Source organism: Haliotis rufescens, unplaced genomic scaffold (genome assembly GCF_023055435.1).
Source record: "Haliotis rufescens isolate VD_foot unplaced genomic scaffold, xgHalRufe1.0.p SCAF_1, whole genome shotgun sequence".
In the NCBI taxonomy this organism is placed as follows: Eukaryota; Metazoa; Mollusca; class Gastropoda; order Lepetellida; family Haliotidae; genus Haliotis; species Haliotis rufescens.
This window is the reverse complement of record NW_025963779.1, coordinates 50,109,504-50,131,552: the sequence shown is the minus strand read 5'-3', so window position 1 is coordinate 50,131,552 and position 22,049 is coordinate 50,109,504. Positions and strand designations below refer to the sequence as shown.

The window sequence follows — 22,049 nt, the reverse complement described above, 5'->3', positions numbered from 1 at the left end:
TTGTACATATTTATTTTATTCCCCTTCAGTATCTGCTTTTAAGTGTTCAGTTTTAATGTTTAATCATTAGTTAAGATAGATTAAATGTAGTCAATGTGTCCTTCATGTTGTAAGCCTTAACAAACCCAAGCTATGACGTGCTCAACTGATTGGCCAAGCTAACCCTCAAAGTTGACCCTTTGTCTCACTGCATGTTCTCACACATTTCCTGCACAGACAAGTTGACAAGTGAAATCATGTAAAATCAGGTTAGTTTAATATGTATGTGTATACATGTACTTGTATTGTTGTTATTGCAGTTAAATGTTGCAGTATATTAAACCTATAATACTAAACTTAACTGAACGTGTTTAATATTATCATATTCTCAGTTACAATCTATTTAAGTATATGAGGTAAACAAGACATAAATTGTAAGCTTTGGTAATTACTAATATATCACTTTTCTGTCTCTTTATTCTTGTATGTATGAGGAAGAGTGTATGTGTCGTTTTATGGAATAGGCTATGTTTTAAATACTTTTATGATCAGTTCTGTATAATATACAATCTGTACTATACTGGATCCGGAGAAATATTTTAACGTGTATGTAAATAGTTGTATTAGTCATTGTTATAAAAGTATATGTTTTATTCAGACATCCGGAATTATAAGTGCGGCGCTAGTCGGGAAGACATCCCGGTCTCACCCACAGGGTAGGCACGCAATAACTTGTATAGTCAGTTTCTATATTTGTGTAACGCATAAGTGAGTCACACCCGTAAAGTCATGTACATATGTATGTATTTTGAAAGAGATTTATAATCGCTTTACACTTAGATAATATAATATATGAATAATTATTCTATTTGGTTCTAATATGAGTTAGCAGATTATTGTACAGTATAACAACTAATATATGAATAAGATGTGTTTGTAATGTAAAACGGTTTGTAATATTGTGATGACTGCATTATGTATATTGTTAATATTACTTATCATTCCTTTCATATGTTTCAGGGTATAGATACTAGATAGATACTATATGACAAATCCATTGGCTGAACAAACGTCTCTCACCCGTAGCGTGTTTGGATATCCCCCATTCACTGCCCTGCTACATTCACATTTTAGTTGACAAGCCTGAACTAAAAAGAATGTTGTACTATTCAAGGAAGCGAACGTACAATATCGGCGGAACTCAAAGGATATGACGTCACAAGCCTTCCAAGGTCGTCAAGGTCAACATAATGGCCGGCAAAGTGTTTAGGTCGCTCTTTCGTTCAACATCATCCACTGTAAGTCGTTTTTATCATTTTGTTTTTAACAAACAACACATAGCACCAGAAAGCATTATATTAACGAGTCTAATATCGTGTTTACTACTTTTGAATATCTCCGTCGTCACCAGGCTATGTCGATGATCTTGAAGTTGTCTTGTTGCAGACGACGCAATGTCAACAAGCACATGTATTGCACGTGGAGATAGGATGCTTAAATGTATGGTTTGGGAAAAGCAGAAAAACAATACATGATTCAACCCATTGTTTCACTTTCCTTCAACAAAAAAACAATCACTTTACCTTTCCAGTCAGAAATCACAAGTGACTCAAATCAACAGGTCGAATTCTAGGCCTAAGCTACAAGTCTATTCCACAATATTCGGATAAGCTACTCTGATGATGTATCGTCTAATTCTAGTCTTCTGCATTTCCATACTCAAATATTTCAGTGTGAAGAAGTCAAACATGGGGACAATCATTCATTTCCACGCTGATTATGAAAGTCCTAGGGCCTACTGAAGACAAGATTAATTTCCTTGTTAACTTCCTTTCTAAAATTTCACTCTTCAAATCTGTGAATATGTATGTCGCATGATATAACATGATCTTGACGAGGTAATATTGTCAACTAATGTTAGCTTTATCAAACATTGGAAACTATTCAAATATTGCCTTTAACATGTTCGCTGCCTGGTGTGTGAAATTAAAGGGGCACTGATCTAACGCAATTCCCCGGGACTGGTTGTTGCCTTTGTTATTGTTTTTTCCCAGTGAGTACCCGGATGTATAGCAGAAATCTAGACTAGTTCGTGACCTCTGCTGCGCCATTCGTAAGCGCATTAGTCACTTGTATGGGTAGTAATATAGAGGGCGTATGGTCACATTGATCAACAAAATGAAATACAGTTTTGGAGATAATAAGGAAATGTAGGTATCTTTGTGGTTAGCATCGGTAATGGTGATGAACTTTTGATAAGTCACTTGCTTGGTAATTTTGCGATTTTCGTTTACACTATTTTGACTTGCAACACAAAGTAAATATTTCACCTGAGCATTGCTTTTTGATAGTGTGTATATTTTTTACTGTCAAAATGTGTAACATTTTCAAATTTATTCAACTCCTAAATATTCAGTTATTTAACAAAGTGACTGAAAAACATTTCCATCGGTATTATTATGATAACGAATTCCAAACATTTTGATGTTTAATGTCATCACCAAGAGACTGAAAATGTTATGTTGAAAAGTACATTTCTATGTTGTTTGGCTTCTAATCCTACATAATAATCTGTTGTGATGTTTGTAGGCCCTTTTGATCGCCTTAATCAATCTGGACAGATTTTTTAGTCAAAATGACTGAAATATTTACACATTTTATAAATTGCCTGAGAGAATTACATTTTACAAATTGACGGTAATATATACACGCTTACAAGGGAAAAGGCCTGTGAAAACAACGTCTATCGCGCATTGAAGAATTTCCCAACCAAGACGTAGAGAAACAAGGACGAATCAGTTCAATGCTACAGCAAATGAAGGAAAACAAAATGCAAATATCATAATTACAACCTACCAAATTTATGTGTATAAATTTTAGGCAGCTTCCTTGTTCTAGGAATGTATCCGTGAATATCCACACAAAGGAACAATATCCCACTCGTCTGCAGCTGTACAAAGAAACCTATTCGATGTCACGTGTCTCTGTAACAATCACATATTTTAAAAGATGTATATCGTTTCGGGATATTATAACCCGTGTTCGTTTCTCAACTGATCACTTGGATTGTTTCAGGTGTTTCACATAGGTGGCAAGTCTCAAGGGTCAGCTGAGAAAGCCCACGTGACAACTATTTTCATAACGTCCCCACGGTTCCTAAAAAATCCATTGAGTGATAGATAACAATGATCAATCAATCAACGTATTATCAGTTAACCCTTTGAACAAAGTATGTTGTTTTTACATCAGCACTTCACGCAAGGATATGTTTGTATTCCCTTTGTTTTAGTAAACCTAGACATGTAAACTCTCACTTTTGACATATCCACTGTGCAAGATAACAGTGATTAATCAATCAACATATTTTCTGTTAATCCTTTGATGACTAGGAACGATCCGTTGTTTTACAAAAAAAAGTAAATCAACTGATCATTCACCTCTTGCTGGTCTGCCACATGCATATTACATAACACACATTTCACCTCACTTCAAACCTGGATTTAGATTGAATAATTACCCCAGACACAATAAATGCCAAATGGGAACCTTTATCAGGTAATCTAAGTGGTGCTACCACTAATTGTACCTGTAATAAATTCATTAACTGAGAATCAAGTGAATGACGACAAATACACAAGTGTAGGGTTATGCGAGAAAACGTGGATGACAACAAGGGAGTAGTAATCGTATTATCGACGCAATCCGAAAACTGAAAATGCTTTCACTGCATGGATACTTTTTTTAGTGTTAACTATAACCATCTGGGGTATTTCCAAATGACGACATCCGATGAGCTCCGCCGTTCTTTTTGTCTGTTAGTTTAGGCTGAAGAAATTAATTAACATGCGCCCTTTGTCGAAATCTTTATAGATCACGGTTAACCAATCAGTGTTTATGCAAAAATGCGTAAAACAAATACCAAGTTTATTTAGCTGTCCTTGCAGATGGTAGCCCAGTCTCTGGTCATGCTCAGTTGCGTTGCGTATCATCCGGGTACTCACGGGGAAAAAACAATAACAAAAGCAACAACCAGTCCGGGGAATTGGGTTAGATCAGTGCCCCTTTAAGTGTGAACATCAAGTAGTCCTTGAAGTAAAAGAATTCAGGGGTTCCCAGATTCATATAATTATAATGTCAGACCTCAAGTACTGCAAGACACACTCACGACCTGAACTTGTAGTTTGGCATTATTTTCAGTAGATATTAATCTTAGCATATGGAACAGATTATTTTCAGTAGATATTAATCTTAGCATATGGAACAGCTGATCTTACTCGGCCATAAGAAATGTTAGTAGACAGTAGCTTCAGACCATACATACATAAATAGGATAAGATAAAACCATGAACAGTATTACATAGACAGTGTATCTTGCAGATACTTCTCTCTGATATACGGACACGGCTGTCAGTGTCTCAGTCGCCTTAGGCACCAGATGAATAAACTCACATTTTGTATGTCAGTAGTACAGACTGAAATTGGTTACCCTATGGCATATAGTTATAAGGTAACAAAATATTTATTTTTTTAAAATACCATTAACTTTTAACACTACAAGAAATAATCACTTGTCCTTGATCATTCAGGGACAGGAAAATATGTTTGATGAAGTATTCAGTCCACTAGTCCTTATAATGATAAAATATTGAAAAACCCTTAAAATTGGCAAATTTCTAATTGTCCTTATGATACCTTAACTATGGGGCAGTTTGGCAAGGACTACAGGACTTGTGCCAATTTTTAATGCTGATTTTAGGATTTAGGTTCAGTGAAATACTGAAACCTTGTTTACTTGCACACTGTTATCTCGATGAAAATGCATCATATCGGAACACAGTGTTATTACTAGGGCAGTTACGATTCACTCGCATATTCGGTGAATCGAACCGTATCCATTCATTAATTGAATTCGTTATTCGTGGCCACTAGAATCGAATATTTATGAATATGCAATCATGTGCATTTACATACCCTGTACCTAAAACATCCATAAGAACATATGATATGCATAGGTTTCTTTAAAGACAACACTCTTATAATATTTAATTTGACAGGAATTTGGTCACTGGTCATTGTAGCATTTGAGCAGATACTAAGACTAAGTACCTGGACAAGTGCAGTATATAAATGTATAATATAGATAATTAACAAACCATGTCAAATAATTTATGTTGTTAATGTTTCACTGAATATAACAAATAATACATCAACTACTGACTTATTATTGTATTCGTGAATTAATATTTGTATTCATTACCCTATATTCGTTGCAGCCCTAGTTATTACCATGGTTAAAGCCTTATTTGATAGTCACAAGCACTTTGAGTAAATAAGGTTTCATATTTTTAATAAAAAGGTTTAATCTGAGTTTTGATTTTCACCATTCCCATTCCGTATTGACTGTCATCCGCCACGCCATGTATTTCTGAATGTAGAATGTGTAGGAAGATGTAACAATTAGGGTTGGCATTTGGTTCCGAAAACTATGATTGGTGACTGTATCATATCAACCAATCAGTCATAGAAATTAATTGTTTAGCACCGTTATGTTCTGTAGGACTAGATCACATCTAACAAAAACAACATTACTTCTGCACTTTATTTTCATAAAAGACATTGGTATAAGGCTTTTTTTAAACTTTTTTTTAAACTTTTTTTTCTCTCCAAGTACGAAATATTACCTTCTCAGAAACAAACTTGGTTGAGATAAGGAAAAAAATTGTTTTAGATTATACAAAAATTGTGTTCAGTTGTTTGGTTTCAGATAAAGACTGTATTGGTGTATGTACAGATGAAAATATCCACGATATGGTGGGGGTTAATTAAGAAAACATATCCAGTACGCATCACAGCATACATGTACAGTCTAACATTCATTTGTAGACGTATTTCCCAAAAATTGTATTGTGATTTCAAGCAGCGTATTGTCTTGAGTAGTGCACTCCTTTTTCCCCCAAAAATAACAGCTGTGTAAATAATGAGTTTTTGATGTTTTTTCCCCCAACGCAGAGACATTACACAGGAAATATCATGTCAACAAATCTATATTGAAGAATGCAAATTGAGTATGTAAATAATTACACTGTCTGCTTACAAAAAGTATTCATTGTATATCTGGATGTATGTTTGTAACCTATTTTATATAATTTTAAAAACAATTTCATTCAATATTGTTTACATTAATTTAGGCGAAATTGGGTATCAGTGATCAGTAGATCACACAACTCACAGTGATTTACAGCAACTATAGCCAGATAACCGTTATTGATGCCTTGAAACGAACTTTCGTTGACAGAATGGATACATATATCATAAATGCCATACTTCACCTCGTTAAGAGTCATACTTGTTGAGTTTGACTGTTATATGTCAACATAGAGTTTACATGTTGACAGGAGCTTCGTTGGTGAGTGGTCATATTGTTCCATACATAAAAAGTACCTGGCAATAGCTATCAGCTGTACCAAAGTTTGTGGCAAGCTTATGGTTATTATTATTTTACATATATATATATATATAGGAAAGCTGCAACTAAAATAACACAGTATTTGAATATATTATTCCTGATAAAATAATATTTTCAGGTACAATTCCTCCGATCACTGCATCAAAAAACTTTAAAGTTATATTATTGGGTAATTTTTAACCGAATCACCAATAGATTGTAAGAAAATGTGTGTACAGCTGATTGCTGATTGCTTAGTTTGCGAGAAAATACACACAGTAATCTTAATCTCTGCACATAAAACAATGCCTTGCCGAACTGGAAATACAATTTAAATGGTAAATCATCATGTCTAGTGATCTTTTATCTAAACTTTCAAATTTGTATTCACCAAGTTGTTATCACCTGTTCTTTTGCCTGAATATGCTGAAGGGATACGATGTAAGAAATTTCTGCTCCTGATTTTGCACTTCATCCTGAAAAATTATCTGGAGCTGGTGGGTTTGTTTGGACCAACCAGTCAGTCTTTGTTGTTATCACCCACCCAAATGAAGTTGAATTTTTATCACATTTTAGATTTTGACATCTCTGAGGCAATAACACTTCAAATATGTGTTTCATTTACAGAGCTAAACTCATAAACCATTCAATATTTCTCAATGTAACTTCACATGATATATCATTCAACCCAGTTGAGATTTGGGGTTCCAATAGGTCCCCAGCAATCTATGCTTGTTTTGAGAGGTGACTGAATTGACCAGATGGCCTGGCTTGGTGACTTGGTTGCTTCGTGACATTGTGATACCATTTCAGAGTAGGACATTGCTCATAAATTTATTTAGTATTTTGCTGTGGAATTGTACTTTAGAGTTTTCAAAATATTGCATGTAACATTGTTATCAACATGATCAAATGAAAAGTTCTGGCTATTGAAAATTACCATTACTATTGGGTAATTCACATCATTGGAAGGTATAGAAAGCATTGAATGAATTGAGGGAAACATTTGGTTTAGTAATCAAACATAATGTCAGTTGTACTCAACTAGCTTCAGGATTAACCTTTTTTGGTATTATGAAGTATATTGCATGCTTTTTATTGTAATATACACACTTTTAAAAGGGTGGTATAAATAATATATCGACACGATCACACCACTAGTAACAATACATTTTTCTTTGCAGAACATATTTCAAAACTCCCCTGGGCTAAAATATTTTTCCAGCCAGGTATGTATGAATTTCTATCTATCATCATGATTAGTATATACGGATCTCATATGTTCACATCAGAGGTCAGAGAAACCTTTTGTTGTAGATTTGACTGCCCTTATCTTAATGCTATCCTTGCAATTTTAAACCTTTACAACAATTTTATCTGCTAAAGCAATTTGTATGGTTCAATTGAGACAAATGGACCTACATTGGAAATAGGGAGCAGAGTAGGTAACAAGACCATAGCAGATGTCTGTGATTTATCAATGAAAATAGAACTTTGAACATAATCATGGACACTAATGCTTATCACTTTGATGAAAGAAAGCAGAAACTGGTTGACCTGAAAGTTCAAACACAAGTTTCAAGATTGGACGATTACATAACTATGTGTCTGAATATGAGTATTTCGCTTATCATCCAAACCTGGCTTCCACGCTTGGGGTGAGATCAAGCGATATCTCCAAGGAGACAGCACTGCATAATTTGCATCACAACCTCATGCAGACCATAGGTTACCATGACATCACAATGAAATGACACCACTAGTCTCTGCCATTGAAGCTCGCTAGCTGTACTTTTTACATTCAGACACTGGTTGTTAATGTTTACATACTGAAAAAGTGGGAAGAATGTTTTTGGATGATTAATCGAAACCCGCCTTTTGAGTGTCATTTGATATACATTATACATGATATATCAACACTCATCAATAAAAGTTTAAGGACTCCACAGAAGGCCTCAGAGCATTTAACTTTTATGATATCGTGTTGATATGTTGAATATTAAAAGATACTCCCGTGAGACTTTCTCTGAATGTTGATGTGTCTTCCCTGGTTTTAACCACAATTCAATTTGTTACAAGGTTCAAACTGTCACACTCATCCCAGGAGATGGCATCGGACCAGAAATTTCTGATTCTGTCAAGCAAATCTTTGCTGCATCAGGGGTAAGTCCTTGCACTGACACAGTCAGTTATGTCACTTCTAAATCCAATACCAACTGTATCGTATCTGCCGGTAAATACTTGAATCTGGACCAGGCATTATCAATTTATGAACCACATGCATGTTACATATTACTGACATTTCTAGGTCCATTATATCTCTATAGTGAGGTCATGATGCAGAAAGAATGACACTATCTGTTTATAAAAGGAGAATTTCAGAAACTTTTATTTAAACAAAATGGTTTTGTGCCATACTGCATGTTTTTGGATGTTGTGATGCCCTGAAATTTTCTGTTCACAGCCTGAAAACGGGTAACATGGTAATAGCTTTGTAATATATCCATTAATACATCCACCTGGGCAGGGTTTTACTTTGACTTACAAAAGTGGGGGTCCCCTGGACCCCCAATAATTAATTTTAAGTATATGAGGGTCCTGCAAAGTAATGAAACAGTGTAGTGTACTGTACGTTTTGATAAATACTTGAGAGCCTGGAATGAATCAATGATCATGTGCACAGTGGTCATGATTGATGGATGAAATGACAGACACCCTTAACTGCTATTGATGGGCTGTAGGTACAGTGATTGAATATTATTGTGCGTAGTATATTCTTTTTCTGTATCCAATCTCAACATTTGTGCATACTGGATGCACATTTGTGCATCATGTTAAATCTTGCATGTAGGCTAGTCATGATTTGATCTATCCCTACATGGACTGCATGAGGCCTATTTGCAGTGTATAAAATGTGTTCAAATTTAAAGGAATTGTCTCCCTTGTTACATATACGTAATTGTGTAATTTTAGACAGATTTGACAAGGAACTGATTTCGTCTCTTCGAATTTGTTGGTCTTTTTGAGATTAATCATTTGTTAATTACACTGATGGTTTTTCATGGAAACAATTTATAAACATTTATAATATGCATGCTGCATTAAAGGTACACTTCTATTCTGTTAGGAAAAACAAGCAAATCAATGGTTGATTTACTTCACTCTGACATTGATATCTTGCTGAAGTAAAATTCTTAGAAATCAGGTTAAGTACACCACATACGTCAGAGTTCTTGAAGCCCCAAACGTATTACTTAGTGTCCCGTTGACTCAAAAATAGATAGACTCAGGTCAATCCCTGATAACAGCAGTAATCAAGTCTTCTGAGTTGCTCAGTAATCTGTTAGTCATTTGGGTCTGGCTTGCATCCCTGCCATTGCAGTTTTCTTCACTTTGTTTTCATTCTTGTCAGGCCCCAGTGGATTGGGAGGAGGTTGATGTTACTCCAGTCAAGGGACCTGATGGCAAGTTCCACCTCCCCCAAAAGATCTTTGAGTCAATGGGCAAAACAAAGGTTGGACTGAAAGGACCACTTGCTACACCCATTGGAAAGGGACACCAGTCTCTTAACTTGGCACTTCGAAAGTAAGTCATCCAGTTTTGAAGAGGAACTCTGCCGCTCATGCATTTGAGAGTCAGGATTCATATAAGGACTGATAGATTTATAGATTATTTTAGAATGTCTCCCGGTACAGGCAGATATCTTATGTAATGTATCTAAATGAAGCAGATATTTTTCCATCTTTACATGCATCCACCCTGTACATGTTTCTTCTCAAAGTGGAACTATGGTCCTTTCTAATCATCATGATGGATAAATCCAGTTAACATAAATGTCAATATCACAATTTCTGGTTTGATCTTCTTTACGAATGTATTACTTCTTATCTCTGTAAGCCATAGAGGAAAATTCCTTCTTTTTCATCTTCCCGAGGCAAGGGAGTTAACTGACTTTAAAAGTCCAGTTTCCGCCCTTTCCGAACTAGGCTGAAATTATGGATTTTTATTTTGACTGGACTAATGAGTCTATGCATAGTCCAATCAAAATCGTGCAACGAAATCAACATCCACTTTGTAAAATGCTGTGCAGATTTTAGTCAAGTACTGGATTTGCAAAGCATGTGTCCCATCAACTTGGCTTCAAAAGATATTTTCCAAATCTCTTCATGTTCATTTAGTCAAGGTGCTCACGTGATTTGATGCACTTTGCAAAATAAGCACCATTTATTACAATATACCGTAGATCTTGATTATCAATCAGATTGTCTTGAATATTTGAAGCAAATGCAAGTGATATCAGAGGTGGAAGCTGATTGGTCAATGGGACTTAACTCACAATAGCCACTGGTGGCGCAACGATTGAATCCAGAAGTTCCAGCCTAATTCGGCAAGGGTGGAAACTGGACTTTTACAGTCAGTTAACTCCATTGCCATGGGAAGATGTTCTTTTCTTGATGACAGTGTCTGTGTTCATCAAACCCGTGAAGATTCCGGGGTAGTTAGGTCTTCAGCAACCCATGCTTGTCGTAAAAGGTGACTTACTTGTAGTAAAAGGAGACTAACGGGATCGGGTGGTCAGGCTCGCTGACTTGGTTGATGCATGTCATCGATCCCAACTGCATGGATCGATGCTCATGATATTAATCACTGGATTGTCTGGTCCAGACTCGATTATTTACAGACCGCCGTCATATAGCTGGAATATTGCTGAGTGTGGCGTTAAGGATCATTTGATTCTAGTGATGCTAGCAAATACAGAAATTATCTTCTCTGTTTCAGAGCATTCACCCTGTATGCTAATGTGAGACCATGTCGCTCTATTGAGGGGTTCAAGACACCGTATGAAGATGTTGACATAGTGACGATCAGAGAAAACACTGAGGGAGAGTACAGTGGCATTGAACATGTTGTAAGTATAGTAGGTTTCATGACTTCTGTTCACTGACACCCATTTAACACAGATTTGTCTGGGGGTAAATGGGTTGTCAGTTTCTGTCTATTGAATAAAATATGTTACTAGTAGCAGCAGTCGTTGTTGTAGATGTGTGGGATGACTTAAGAACTTGGATTTGGACGATACACAAAGTTACAATCCGATACATGTCTCTGTAGTGAGGACATGATAAGCATCACCATACAGAAAGAATGACAGTCTGTTTATGAAAGGTGAATTTCAGAACGTTTCAGGTAAACAAAATATTTTGGTTCCATACTACATATTTGGGGGTGGAAACTTATGAAACAATTGTTACATGATAACAAACAGGTAAACAATGAAAATGATGCATTGAAAGTTTCTTTGCACCACCAGAAAACAGGTAACATAACTTTGCAATACACTGCAGCGATACATCCACCAAGGATAGTCATGGATTGTCCCATCCCTACTTGAACCACAGAAGGCCTGTTTGCAATATATAAAATGTGTTCAAATTCAAAGAGTTGTCTCCCTTATTACATCTTATTGTGTACTTTCAGGAGGAATTTTACAAGGAATTGATGTCGTCTTTTTAAGTTTGTTGACGTTTTTTAAATAAAGCATTTGTTAATTACACTGATGTTTTTTCCTTGTATCAGATTGTTGATGGAGTTGTACAGAGCATCAAACTCATCACAGAACAAGCATCCATGCGGGTAGCCGAGTATGCCTTCAAGTTTGCCCGGGACAACGACCGCAGTACAGTCACAGCAGTGCACAAGGCCAACATCATGTGAGTTGGGAAAGCTGGGCCTATGTGAGAATTAGATATGACAGTGACTGTTTGGTGCATGTGAATGTAGGCAGTATGTCATTATAACAGTGATAACATGATACACATAGCAGTGGATTTCAAGGGAATGAACCTACAGGGACATTTCTAGGTGTTCGCAGAATCTACAGTTGTAAACATCAATAACATTTAATACCATCATTAAAATTTACAAGTTCAGGTGGTTATATTTATTGTGTTAGCTTTTGAGGGTGACGTACCCTAAGGATGACAAGGACAATTATGATGCAAAAGACTTTGATACTTAGTTTTACATTGAATGCAATGTTAAGTACATAATGAATTAAAGAAACTAATGCTCTTTTCCATGTTTAGAAATATTTTGTTTTCACTAGTTTGCAAAACTGGCCTTTACAGAGTTGAACCTTCCTGAATTTAGCTAGTGGATTTATGCTAATTTTGAAGTCTGCACTTTTCCCAACTTGCCTGCTCAAGTTTGGAATCCTAGATAATACCTTGACAATCCGTTTTTCTGCCTTTTATGGAACATCTATATGATTATGTATCTGATTGTGAAATGTTATCTCTATCACAATACACCTGTCAGTAAGAAGAATTTGATTTTACCTATCACTTCAAGTCACTTGCTGGAGAATGTTTTGGTATATATTCTTTTAATATGACATTGACAGGTTATATAAATAAGGTATCATAAGGACATGTGCTCGTTTCTGGAGGGCTAATGCCTTGCTCACAACTGAACATGTCATATTAGCCGGGGATATGAGTATTTCATGCTTGTTTTAATGAATTTTGGGTATTTAATTGAATGTTATGAGCTAATATTTAAAGATTGTTTGAATTAGAAAAGTAATACGATTTGATTTTCAAAGGTCAAACTATAGGACTAGCTGAATTAAGAATCTAGATTAATACTTCTTAGAAGTACTAGTTGCACACCTTATTTTCTTCTTTCTTTTCAGGAGAATGTCAGATGGTTTGTTTTTGAAATGCTGTCGGGAGGTAGCAGAAAAAAATAGAGATATCAAATTTTCTGAAATGTACTTGGATACAGTTTGTCTTAATGTAAGTGTTGCTTTTTACAGTGTTTTAAGTCAAATGTATATTTAACTACAAATATACATACATTTTTTTAATTTATCCTGCATTGATAGCAATACCCTTACACAGCTGCCACATGACCCAGAAGTGGTGACGTCACATAAGAGCACATTACTGCTTTGTCATCCAACACAGTCAGACGTGTTTATAAGAATAAAGCTTCTGCAGTTTTCCATCATCCTTTGCTTCTTATTTACACATTGTTTTCTCTTGCTATTGTGTTATTGTTTATGGGTTTTTTTCCTTTTTCATCTTATCCTTACGTAATTTGTATTAAATTCCCACTCATTGTGGCTCTCAGTCACCATAATTTTGGGCGTATTGTCCTTCTAATCTGCCATGCGTAACTCCATGTGCCCATCCATGGCCCAGTGGCTTTTTACACGGATCACCAAGCCAATGGCTAACTACTTCCACCTGAGGCAGATCAGCTTCAAGTTTTACATAGACGATTGTCTCCTGAACCATCAGAGACGATAATCCACCACAGGGATTTAACCCATCTCCTCTTCCATCACCTTGGATGGATTGTCAACAAGACCAAGTCGAAGCTCAATCCGTCTTCATCTTCAATTTATCGGAGGCCTGTTTCTGACCAACAAGGACCTCTTACAAGTACCCAGGGACAGGTGGTTAAAGATCCTCCACCACTCTCTGCCTGCTCTTCAGCTAGCCCGGACACTCCGCCAGTTGCGAGTGCTGTTGGGCTTACTCATTTTGGCACAGGACCCGACTTCCAGGGGAGATCTCGAGCTATGACCGATCCAGCAGTTCCTCACCCCCTTCATCAGGCGCCAGATTCCATCAGTCTCCATTGTCCTCCCGGTTCACCTGCAACCTTATCTTCGTTGGATGGTGGCGTTAAACTTTTTTCGGATCACATCTGAAGGCATGCTCACCTCCGTACCGTCTGATAAAGATGCATTAAGGAGTAATGCAGGATAAGTTAAAAAAATAGTAAAATCTAAATATTTTTTACGTTTTAATACTTATCCTACATTATTTCATCCAAGTGCCCTCCCGTCACAGTACTGCTTCTCCACAAAGTCTTCAGATGTTACATTCTAAGCAATGATGTGCTCTTATGTGACATCACCACTTCCATGGTCACGTGGCTGCTGTGTGAGGGTATTGCTACTCATCTGGTTGGAACAACTTCTTCTGCAACTTGACCCCTCACAACTTCGTCTTTCTGTTAAAAATCAGCAGTAATTGCATAAGGAGTAATGCAGGATAAGAATACATATGTAAAGAATAGTTAGATTTTACAAAGATTTGTGCAATCTCCTTAAAATCAGATCTTAGTTCTCGCTACCGGTGAACAAAGATCTGAGAACACCCCATTACGGGTCACGTCAGACCGACCTTGCGCGAACTTTGACTGACCAATGGAATGACTGACAACATTAGCCAATCAGAAGGCAGCTTTCTCGTCCTTTATGGCACTAATTTCAAATCGGCAACTACATATTTTGACAAATTCTCGATTAAAAATTTGAAACCTGAACAAAAGAACATTGTGGAATGGCTAATAGATGGCCTAGATTGTATGGATTCAATCATTAAGCCCTAACTATCATTCGGAATACCCCATGTTAAAGTTTTCAAGGTTGCATGATTAGAAATCACATTCCGACTGTCACTTTCATGATCTGGTAAGCAACATTCTGATTAGTCGGATGAAAGGTCGTTCTGACGTGACCCTCTAATGGGATGTCCTCAGATCTTTGTTTAGCAGTAGCGAGAACTAAGATCTGATTTTGATGAAATTGAGATTTGTGTAGCAATAGATTCTTGTATATAAATTCATCAGCTCTCTCCCTCCTTGTTATGTATCAATGTTATTGCTAGAACTGAATCAAACACATGATGCTGATGCAGAACATTTTATATTTTCTTATATTTAACAATCTTCATGAAATTCTATTTCAATAATCTGACATTTTATTTGGTGTTATCATTGATGGCGTATGGCAATGTTCCTGAGTAGCTTACAATTTTGAGAATCCAATTTTTTCACGAACACTGATTATCTTTTTTTTCAGCAAACAATTCAATCATGCATCATTCTTCGTTACAGATGGTCCAAGATCCCACACAGTTTGATGTCCTAGTTATGCCAAATTTGTATGGTGACATTTTGAGGTATGGATAAAATTACATTTCACAACTAAGCAATGCAATAGACAGTGAACATTCTAATAAAAGACTTAGAAGTAAGAATTAGATTATGGGTGTTCTATAGAGGTGCACCCTATTACTGGTATACCAATATACCGCGTTTTGAAATACTAATTAATACATTTTCAAAATACAGGTATTTTGTGTTTTTTAAATGATGCATATTTCTGATAATTTTCATCTTGTTGGCAACATTTACATAAGTGCTATGTCTCCCACCAGAGGGTTGATCTAAAATATAAACATGTTGTCATATTTATCTTTTAAAAGAAAAGATCAGAAATGAACATTTTTTTTATCTCTTGCATTTTTTTGTTGGCCAACTGTTGACTCTTGTGTTAAGTCTGATTCTGTCATGGAACTTTCAGTACAGAATTAAAGAAAAACTTCAAGTCATTTGGGGTATTTTTGTTCAGGTTCATAACAAATTACAGATGAAAGAATGCATGGAATATACCGTGGTACATATCGCAATACATTAATAATTATTGCAATAGGAAAATCAGGCCAATACATCACTGGTATTCTATTAGTACGCACTACTAGCACGACCCGTGACAATAAAGTGCCAGGCATGTAGAAAAATATACTTTAGTTACCCTCGGGCAAGTATGAAAATTGGCGGTATTAACTTTGAAACTTGGAAGATGCATCGTGTGTCTGCAGATGAAGTACCTGACAAGTCATTTTTCAATTCTGCACATCTTTCATTAGCTGTTGCTACAATTATAAAGTTTTCTTGTAAAGATTAATGGGTTTTTTTCTACTTTTATCTTTTTAACAGGGAAAATTTAAAATCAGGCTGAACAAGTAGAATTTTGAAGTTTACGTGACCTTGGGCAAGTAGGACATTTTGATATTTGAACAACCCTGGATATGTCTGTTTATTGTTTATTTGTTATTTAATGTATTATTAAAGAGAACTCTTTTATTTTTCTAGTGATTTGTGTGCAGGGCTAATTGGCGGCCTCGGAGTTACACCCAGTGGAAATATAGGAGGAGAGGGAGCTATTTTTGAATCTGTGAGTTTGTTATATTATCAATGTTGTCAGTTTTCAAAGTCCAAAATGAAAGTGACAGGATCCTTGCAATAATCATTATCTTATGGATTAAGAAGCTCCTCAGATGTAAGTACAATAGCCAAAACACTCGAGAACCCTTAATTACTAGTTTAGTTATTGGGAACAGAATGTGGAAAATTAAAGATGTTGAGGGGGATAAAATGATTCTGTATAGGATATAGAAAATCACAAATCTGTAAGGTTTCATACTTTCATTTGAATTGCAAGCAGACACATTTGTGGTGCAAAGTATACTGAAAGAGTTTTTGTTACTACATGAAAGATACAAAGAAAGTTTGCTCCAAATTTATTATTTTTCTGTTCTTAATCATGATCAAGCAGATCATTGATTGCTTTTCCAAAGCAATTATCAATCTTGAAAATTTTTACCAATTCCCATCACTGTCACAACAAAAAATATGGATTAAGAATACATTTATTCAGGTAAGAATTATACTGATAATGACTTAAAAACTTACATACTCACACCCATTCAACTAGCCTCCACTAACTCTCACCCTTCACACTCTTCACACTCTTCACACTCACCCTGTTCCTCTAACAGACACTTTCCAAATACTTAAGGTTACTCAACCTTACTAACAAATACACTAATATTGTACCAATACTTTATCTCCTAAATCCCTACAAATACATAACAACATCAATATCTTCAGTCAACATGCATGTCAACAATCTATACTACCATCCAGTCACGTGATTCAGGGGTCCCATGAGATTGTAACTGCGCATGAGTAGACCAGTGTGACCTCATGGCGTAGACGGGGCAACACTGTTAAATTATTCTGTTCAGGATACATTTCGTTCTCCGAGTTGAAATTTTCTGAGGATAATTGGTTGCCAATTACTTAGCTTTTGCCGATCCCGTGGTGATCGCATTTATAGAAGTTTTACCATTTGACAACCTGCGGATTTGTCAGAATTTCCACTTGAATATTGAGCTACCTTGTGGTTGACTGTGTCGGCAGCCATTATGGGGAATTTTCTCCTGCCTCCTTCCACATCATCGCTATGTACACTATACATCGTTTATAGTCACATGAGCCTCACACAGGTCTCATCCAATTCAGATGTAATCATGTTCATATGCTTGGCCGTCTGTTGCCCTGGGGTCAGGCTTCATAAAATAAATGACCCAGCCTCCACATATTTCATACAGTGCCCCTCTATGTCCCCTGACACTATATGACAAATGTTTACCCTTCAGTTTATATATTAGTAACCATTCACCTTACATCGAGTATTATATACTCAGAATGGTACACTCATAGTTATTCAACATACAGGTGAGATTTGGAGCATGCTCAGATTAACTATACACAGTTATTCAACATACATCAAGCATGTACTATACTCGAATAACTAAAAAAGAACAGAGTTATTCAACATACATTGAGCAACTACTACTCAGAATAACCAATTCCAATATCAAAAGTAAATGTATATAATGATATGATGGTGGTTGTTTTAAATACAACAATGACTGCCAAAACACGGCCAAATCAAGACTTTGTGTGAGATCTTTAAGATTGTAATAACTTCATTCACAATGAATATACACTACAAAACATATGTTTCTATATCCGTATACTATTCTATTATTACATTTATATGTACATGTAACTATACATACATGGTCTAATGTACAAGAATATAAGCATAAACAATATTATGTTTAATCACACAGCTCATACAACAAAAGATGTTCACTCCTTGCATAACATCTTTTAAGCTCACAGCTAACATACAGTCCAAACACACTCTAATACATACAGTCAAACCAACTTAAAAGAAGTATATACAATGTGATCTTGACAATCACCAAAGGCTACCATGTTTTTCCTGGTGGCAGGTTCACGGCACAGCTCCAGACATTGCAGGCGAGGACAAGGCCAACCCCACAGCCCTGCTGCTCAGTGCAGTGATGATGTTGCGACACATGGGACTTGGAGAACATGCTCGTAGAATAGAGAAGGCTGCCCTTGAGGCCATCAGTGAAGGAAAGGTATGTCTAATGTGTCGGCTTTATACAGGTTCAAGGTTTAGCCACATACTCTGGTGATTACATTAATTGTTATTTTAAGAATGTGAAAAAGAACATCAAAGTATTCTGTTCTCTTTTTAGATAGAATGTCCTAGGCTTGACATATGAGCTGGCTGCTCATTCTATCAACTGCTGATCTAGTTCAGACAGGAAACTAGGCTGCTGCATTATAGCTTTAGTATTTGCTGACAGCTGTATTAAACAACTTTCACTGATTGAATCGTCAAGAGGATTTTTAATTCTTTAGTGAGAAAGATAGATAAATCTGTGTTTGTTACATGTACCGGTACATATTTGTACTGAGATTTTTTTCTACAATTGCATCGTCCTAAAGGGAACTTTATCCGTTGATATTATCAATGTACCATATTCGACATAATAAGCACCCACAGCTAAGCATATTTGCTAATATCCATCATATATAAACATTTCAGGCTGTCAGCATAAACCATGAAATTTACGATCTTTCGTCTGGTTTTTTTTTCACCAAAATAATATTCTAATAGGAGCCCCCTATTTCTAACTTGGAGAGTGCCCTGGGCGCTTATTACGTCAAATACGGTATATTGTGTGATACCAGTAACCTCATTCATTCGGAAATATTGGGCAGAAGCATTGATTCTGGCTGGTGGACACAAAAATATCTGGCACAGGTTGATGTCACATATGATATGTGTCTGTACAAAGGTGTACATGGCCTTTAATACTGAATAACATCCTTGTTGTGTGTTCCAGGTGCTGACAGGAGATTTAGGCGGCAATGCCAAGTGCTCCGACTTCACAAAAGAAATCTGTCGCAAGGTGGAGAGCTCATCATAAGACCAGGCTGCGGAAGATGATGTACAGCACAAATTGTAGACTCAATTTTTCCCTTGTTTCATTTTTCTTTGTTATTTATTCAATTCCTTTTTTTATACAAAAATGGAAGGAACAGATGTGTATGGTTCTGATCTTGTAATGTCTCAAATAAATGTGCCAGTTTCCAATGTGGCTTTTGCTGATGGTGTAATCGGTCTATTTGGAATTAAAATCCTTTATTGATGTCCAGAGTCAGTGTATGTTGGAGATGATAATGATCATTCAAAATTTATCTTTTTATTTCACTTTGTTTCATGAAAATGATATGTTTGTGTATTAAGGGAATCTCTTTGCAGTAGGCACCTTGTTATTGTCAGAATTGTGAATGAATATGCATTTAAATAAAAATCATTGTATTATACTTGTGAAGGTTTATTTCAAATGGTATTTCCTTTTTGTGCCTCAACCAGACACGGTGTAACAGGCTGATGTTTGTTGAGAAGAAGCTGGTTGAGTTTATAAGAACACAATGTGTAAAGAAATAGCCAACATGTATTGATAATGCATGCAGATATCAAGGATGATTTCCTTGCTGCAGATAGATATGTGAGACAAACACAGAAACTAAAGTCAGTATTTTGTTATTTTGTGAATGTTTGCACTGCACGTTGAAACCATCGGAGCTTTCTGTAATGTTCTGCTGATACGTCTGTTGCTGCAAGAGACTGGAACTTGTGTTGTTGATATGCTGCATTTGTATTCCCAGTATCCTGTTGGTCATATCTCCATGGTGAAGCAAGATTCTGTTATATCATTCTTATGTAGTAACTGTAAACTCAGCTTCAAATACTGGTCATTAGAGACCTGTGTTTCTTTGAGAGTGAGGTTGCGCAAAGATGCATGAACTTCTGAACCGCATATTTTCTAGTTTTCCTCCAGCACATCTGAGAATGGTGTCCAGATGAATACATATCAACTTGACTTTCTGATTTTTCAACAGTCTCTGGTGTAGTGAGTGTGCCATGATAGAATAGAGAACCATGAGATTATGGAGACAACTGTGAGACCGCAATACAGTGTATTGTTTCCAGTTCTGTGTTTGACCTTTACGTCAGTGTGTATAGTTGTTACATATCTTTAATTGATCAAACATAGATGTATATTAGCATAATATTGTTGACAATAAAGTACATTGTCATGAGCTTTGTAGTGCCTTGTCTGTGAAGACGTAGTTGCCATAGGTTGTGTTGGAGTGATGCAATATAGTAGTGCAGGCAATGCATGATTGAGCTTAATGTGTTTATACATATATATATATATGTTGTGATATCATATCAGTCACAAAGCCAAGTAAAGAAAGCTGGGAACCAGCCTACCTGAGGGTTACTAAAGCAACTAAAGTACTAAATTTAAAATAAAAAAGAAATATTTAAAAGAAGCATTTATTAATGCCCTTGAAAATAGCATCACCACTCTTTCACATTATTTCAGGAATTTCCCCGATTGCAATCGATGGACTTTATGATAAACGTGCTATCCACAATTATCTCCCTTTATCTGTCCAATGCTTTCTAATCAGTTTCATTGGCACACTGTGGAGGTTCAACAGCTGGCCTTTGATGTTGATATCATCAAAAGACACATTAACAACCACTCAGAACAGAATCACTCAGAACACAGGTTTTTATATTGTAGTACATTGATTGGGTGAACAAACCGACTTCATATGTAACATCCGTTAGCCATACTTTTTGTTTAAATTTACATAAATTGCGTGAATATTCTTGTCCAATGAATTAGCCCTGCTGCTTACTGAGGCGATGCTGTTAACCTCCGGGAGAATTTGGATTTGTTATTCACGCTGGTTTGCTGATTCGCGATGGTTCAATTGATTTTATTCTTTGCGAAACGGCAACATTCTACCAATCCATCGTCTCAATTATCGAAAGTGACATTCTATACAATAGATATTGTTCATGACATCAAAGGAACTTTTATGTGACGCCGGTAGAACTTAGAACAATAGTTTTAGTTGGCTTGCGCAGTTTCTCTTTGGGTGACCGACACAAACACATTTGCATTAAGGAAAATATATAGAATAAACTATCTGTAATATCTCTCGAATAACCGTCTAAAAACAGATTTCTGGCCTCCTGGGGAAAATCCATTGCCATCGGAACTCTCAACACACTTGGGACATATCCATGTAACCCGTAATACATTATAGCCAGTAAGTTTGAAACGAGCACCAAAATCAGTACTCAAGTACTCGCCACTTTGGAGTGAGCGATACCTTTACGGTGGTACGAGGAAGATTTTGCATCAGTAATCGCATCTACTAGTCGATAATATATTTTATGAAGTAACGCATTCGGGACAATAATGGACAGCGAAATCACCCTCTTCAGATCAACCTTCAAGCAGGTTGTTGGTCAGAGAAAGCAAATCACCCTTGTCTGCTAATTGTATTGAAGCCATTTCTTCTGTCGACTGTACTCTTTTTGCAACTCACTTTCGGTGTATAATTAAGATGCGTTTGCTAATTATAGTGATGTTTGAGGTTATATAAAACCTAAACCTCAATAAAAAAAATCAAATAATTTAGAAAAATGTTGCTTTTGTCAGTATACCCAATTATATAATGCAACTTGTTGAATTTCAAACATCACAATGTACCTTACAAAATG

General features: G+C 36.1%; 1 protein-coding gene across 1 annotated transcript; it reads left to right on the top strand.

Moving 5' to 3' along the window:
- The first annotated feature begins 1,119 nt into the window (after positions 1–1,119).
- Positions 1,120–20,563, top strand: LOC124131379 (isocitrate dehydrogenase [NAD] subunit alpha, mitochondrial-like). Its single transcript, XM_046494619.2, has 11 exons — positions 1,120–1,277; positions 7,609–7,653; positions 8,504–8,587; positions 9,837–10,009; positions 11,204–11,333; positions 12,002–12,135; positions 13,119–13,221; positions 15,338–15,402; positions 16,379–16,460; positions 18,373–18,525; positions 19,300–20,563. Exons 1-11 carry the CDS (start codon positions 1,230–1,232, stop codon positions 19,381–19,383), a joined length of 1,101 nt encoding a protein of 366 aa, XP_046350575.1. The 5' UTR covers positions 1,120–1,229; the 3' UTR covers positions 19,384–20,563.
- Positions 20,564–22,049: the final 1,486 nt, after the last annotated feature.

Bases quoted from the DNA above. Each gene is read 5' to 3' on its own strand.
- LOC124131379 (XM_046494619.2), top strand. From the start codon at position 1,230: ATGGCCGGCAAAGTGTTTAGGTCGCTCTTTCGTTCAACATCATCCACT. The intron at 7,654-8,503 runs GTATGTATGAAT...ATTTGTTACAAG, and splicing joins TAAAATATTTTTCCAGCCAG to GTTCAAACTGTCACACTCAT. The intron at 10,010-11,203 runs GTAAGTCATCCA...TCTCTGTTTCAG, and splicing joins CTTAACTTGGCACTTCGAAA to AGCATTCACCCTGTATGCTA.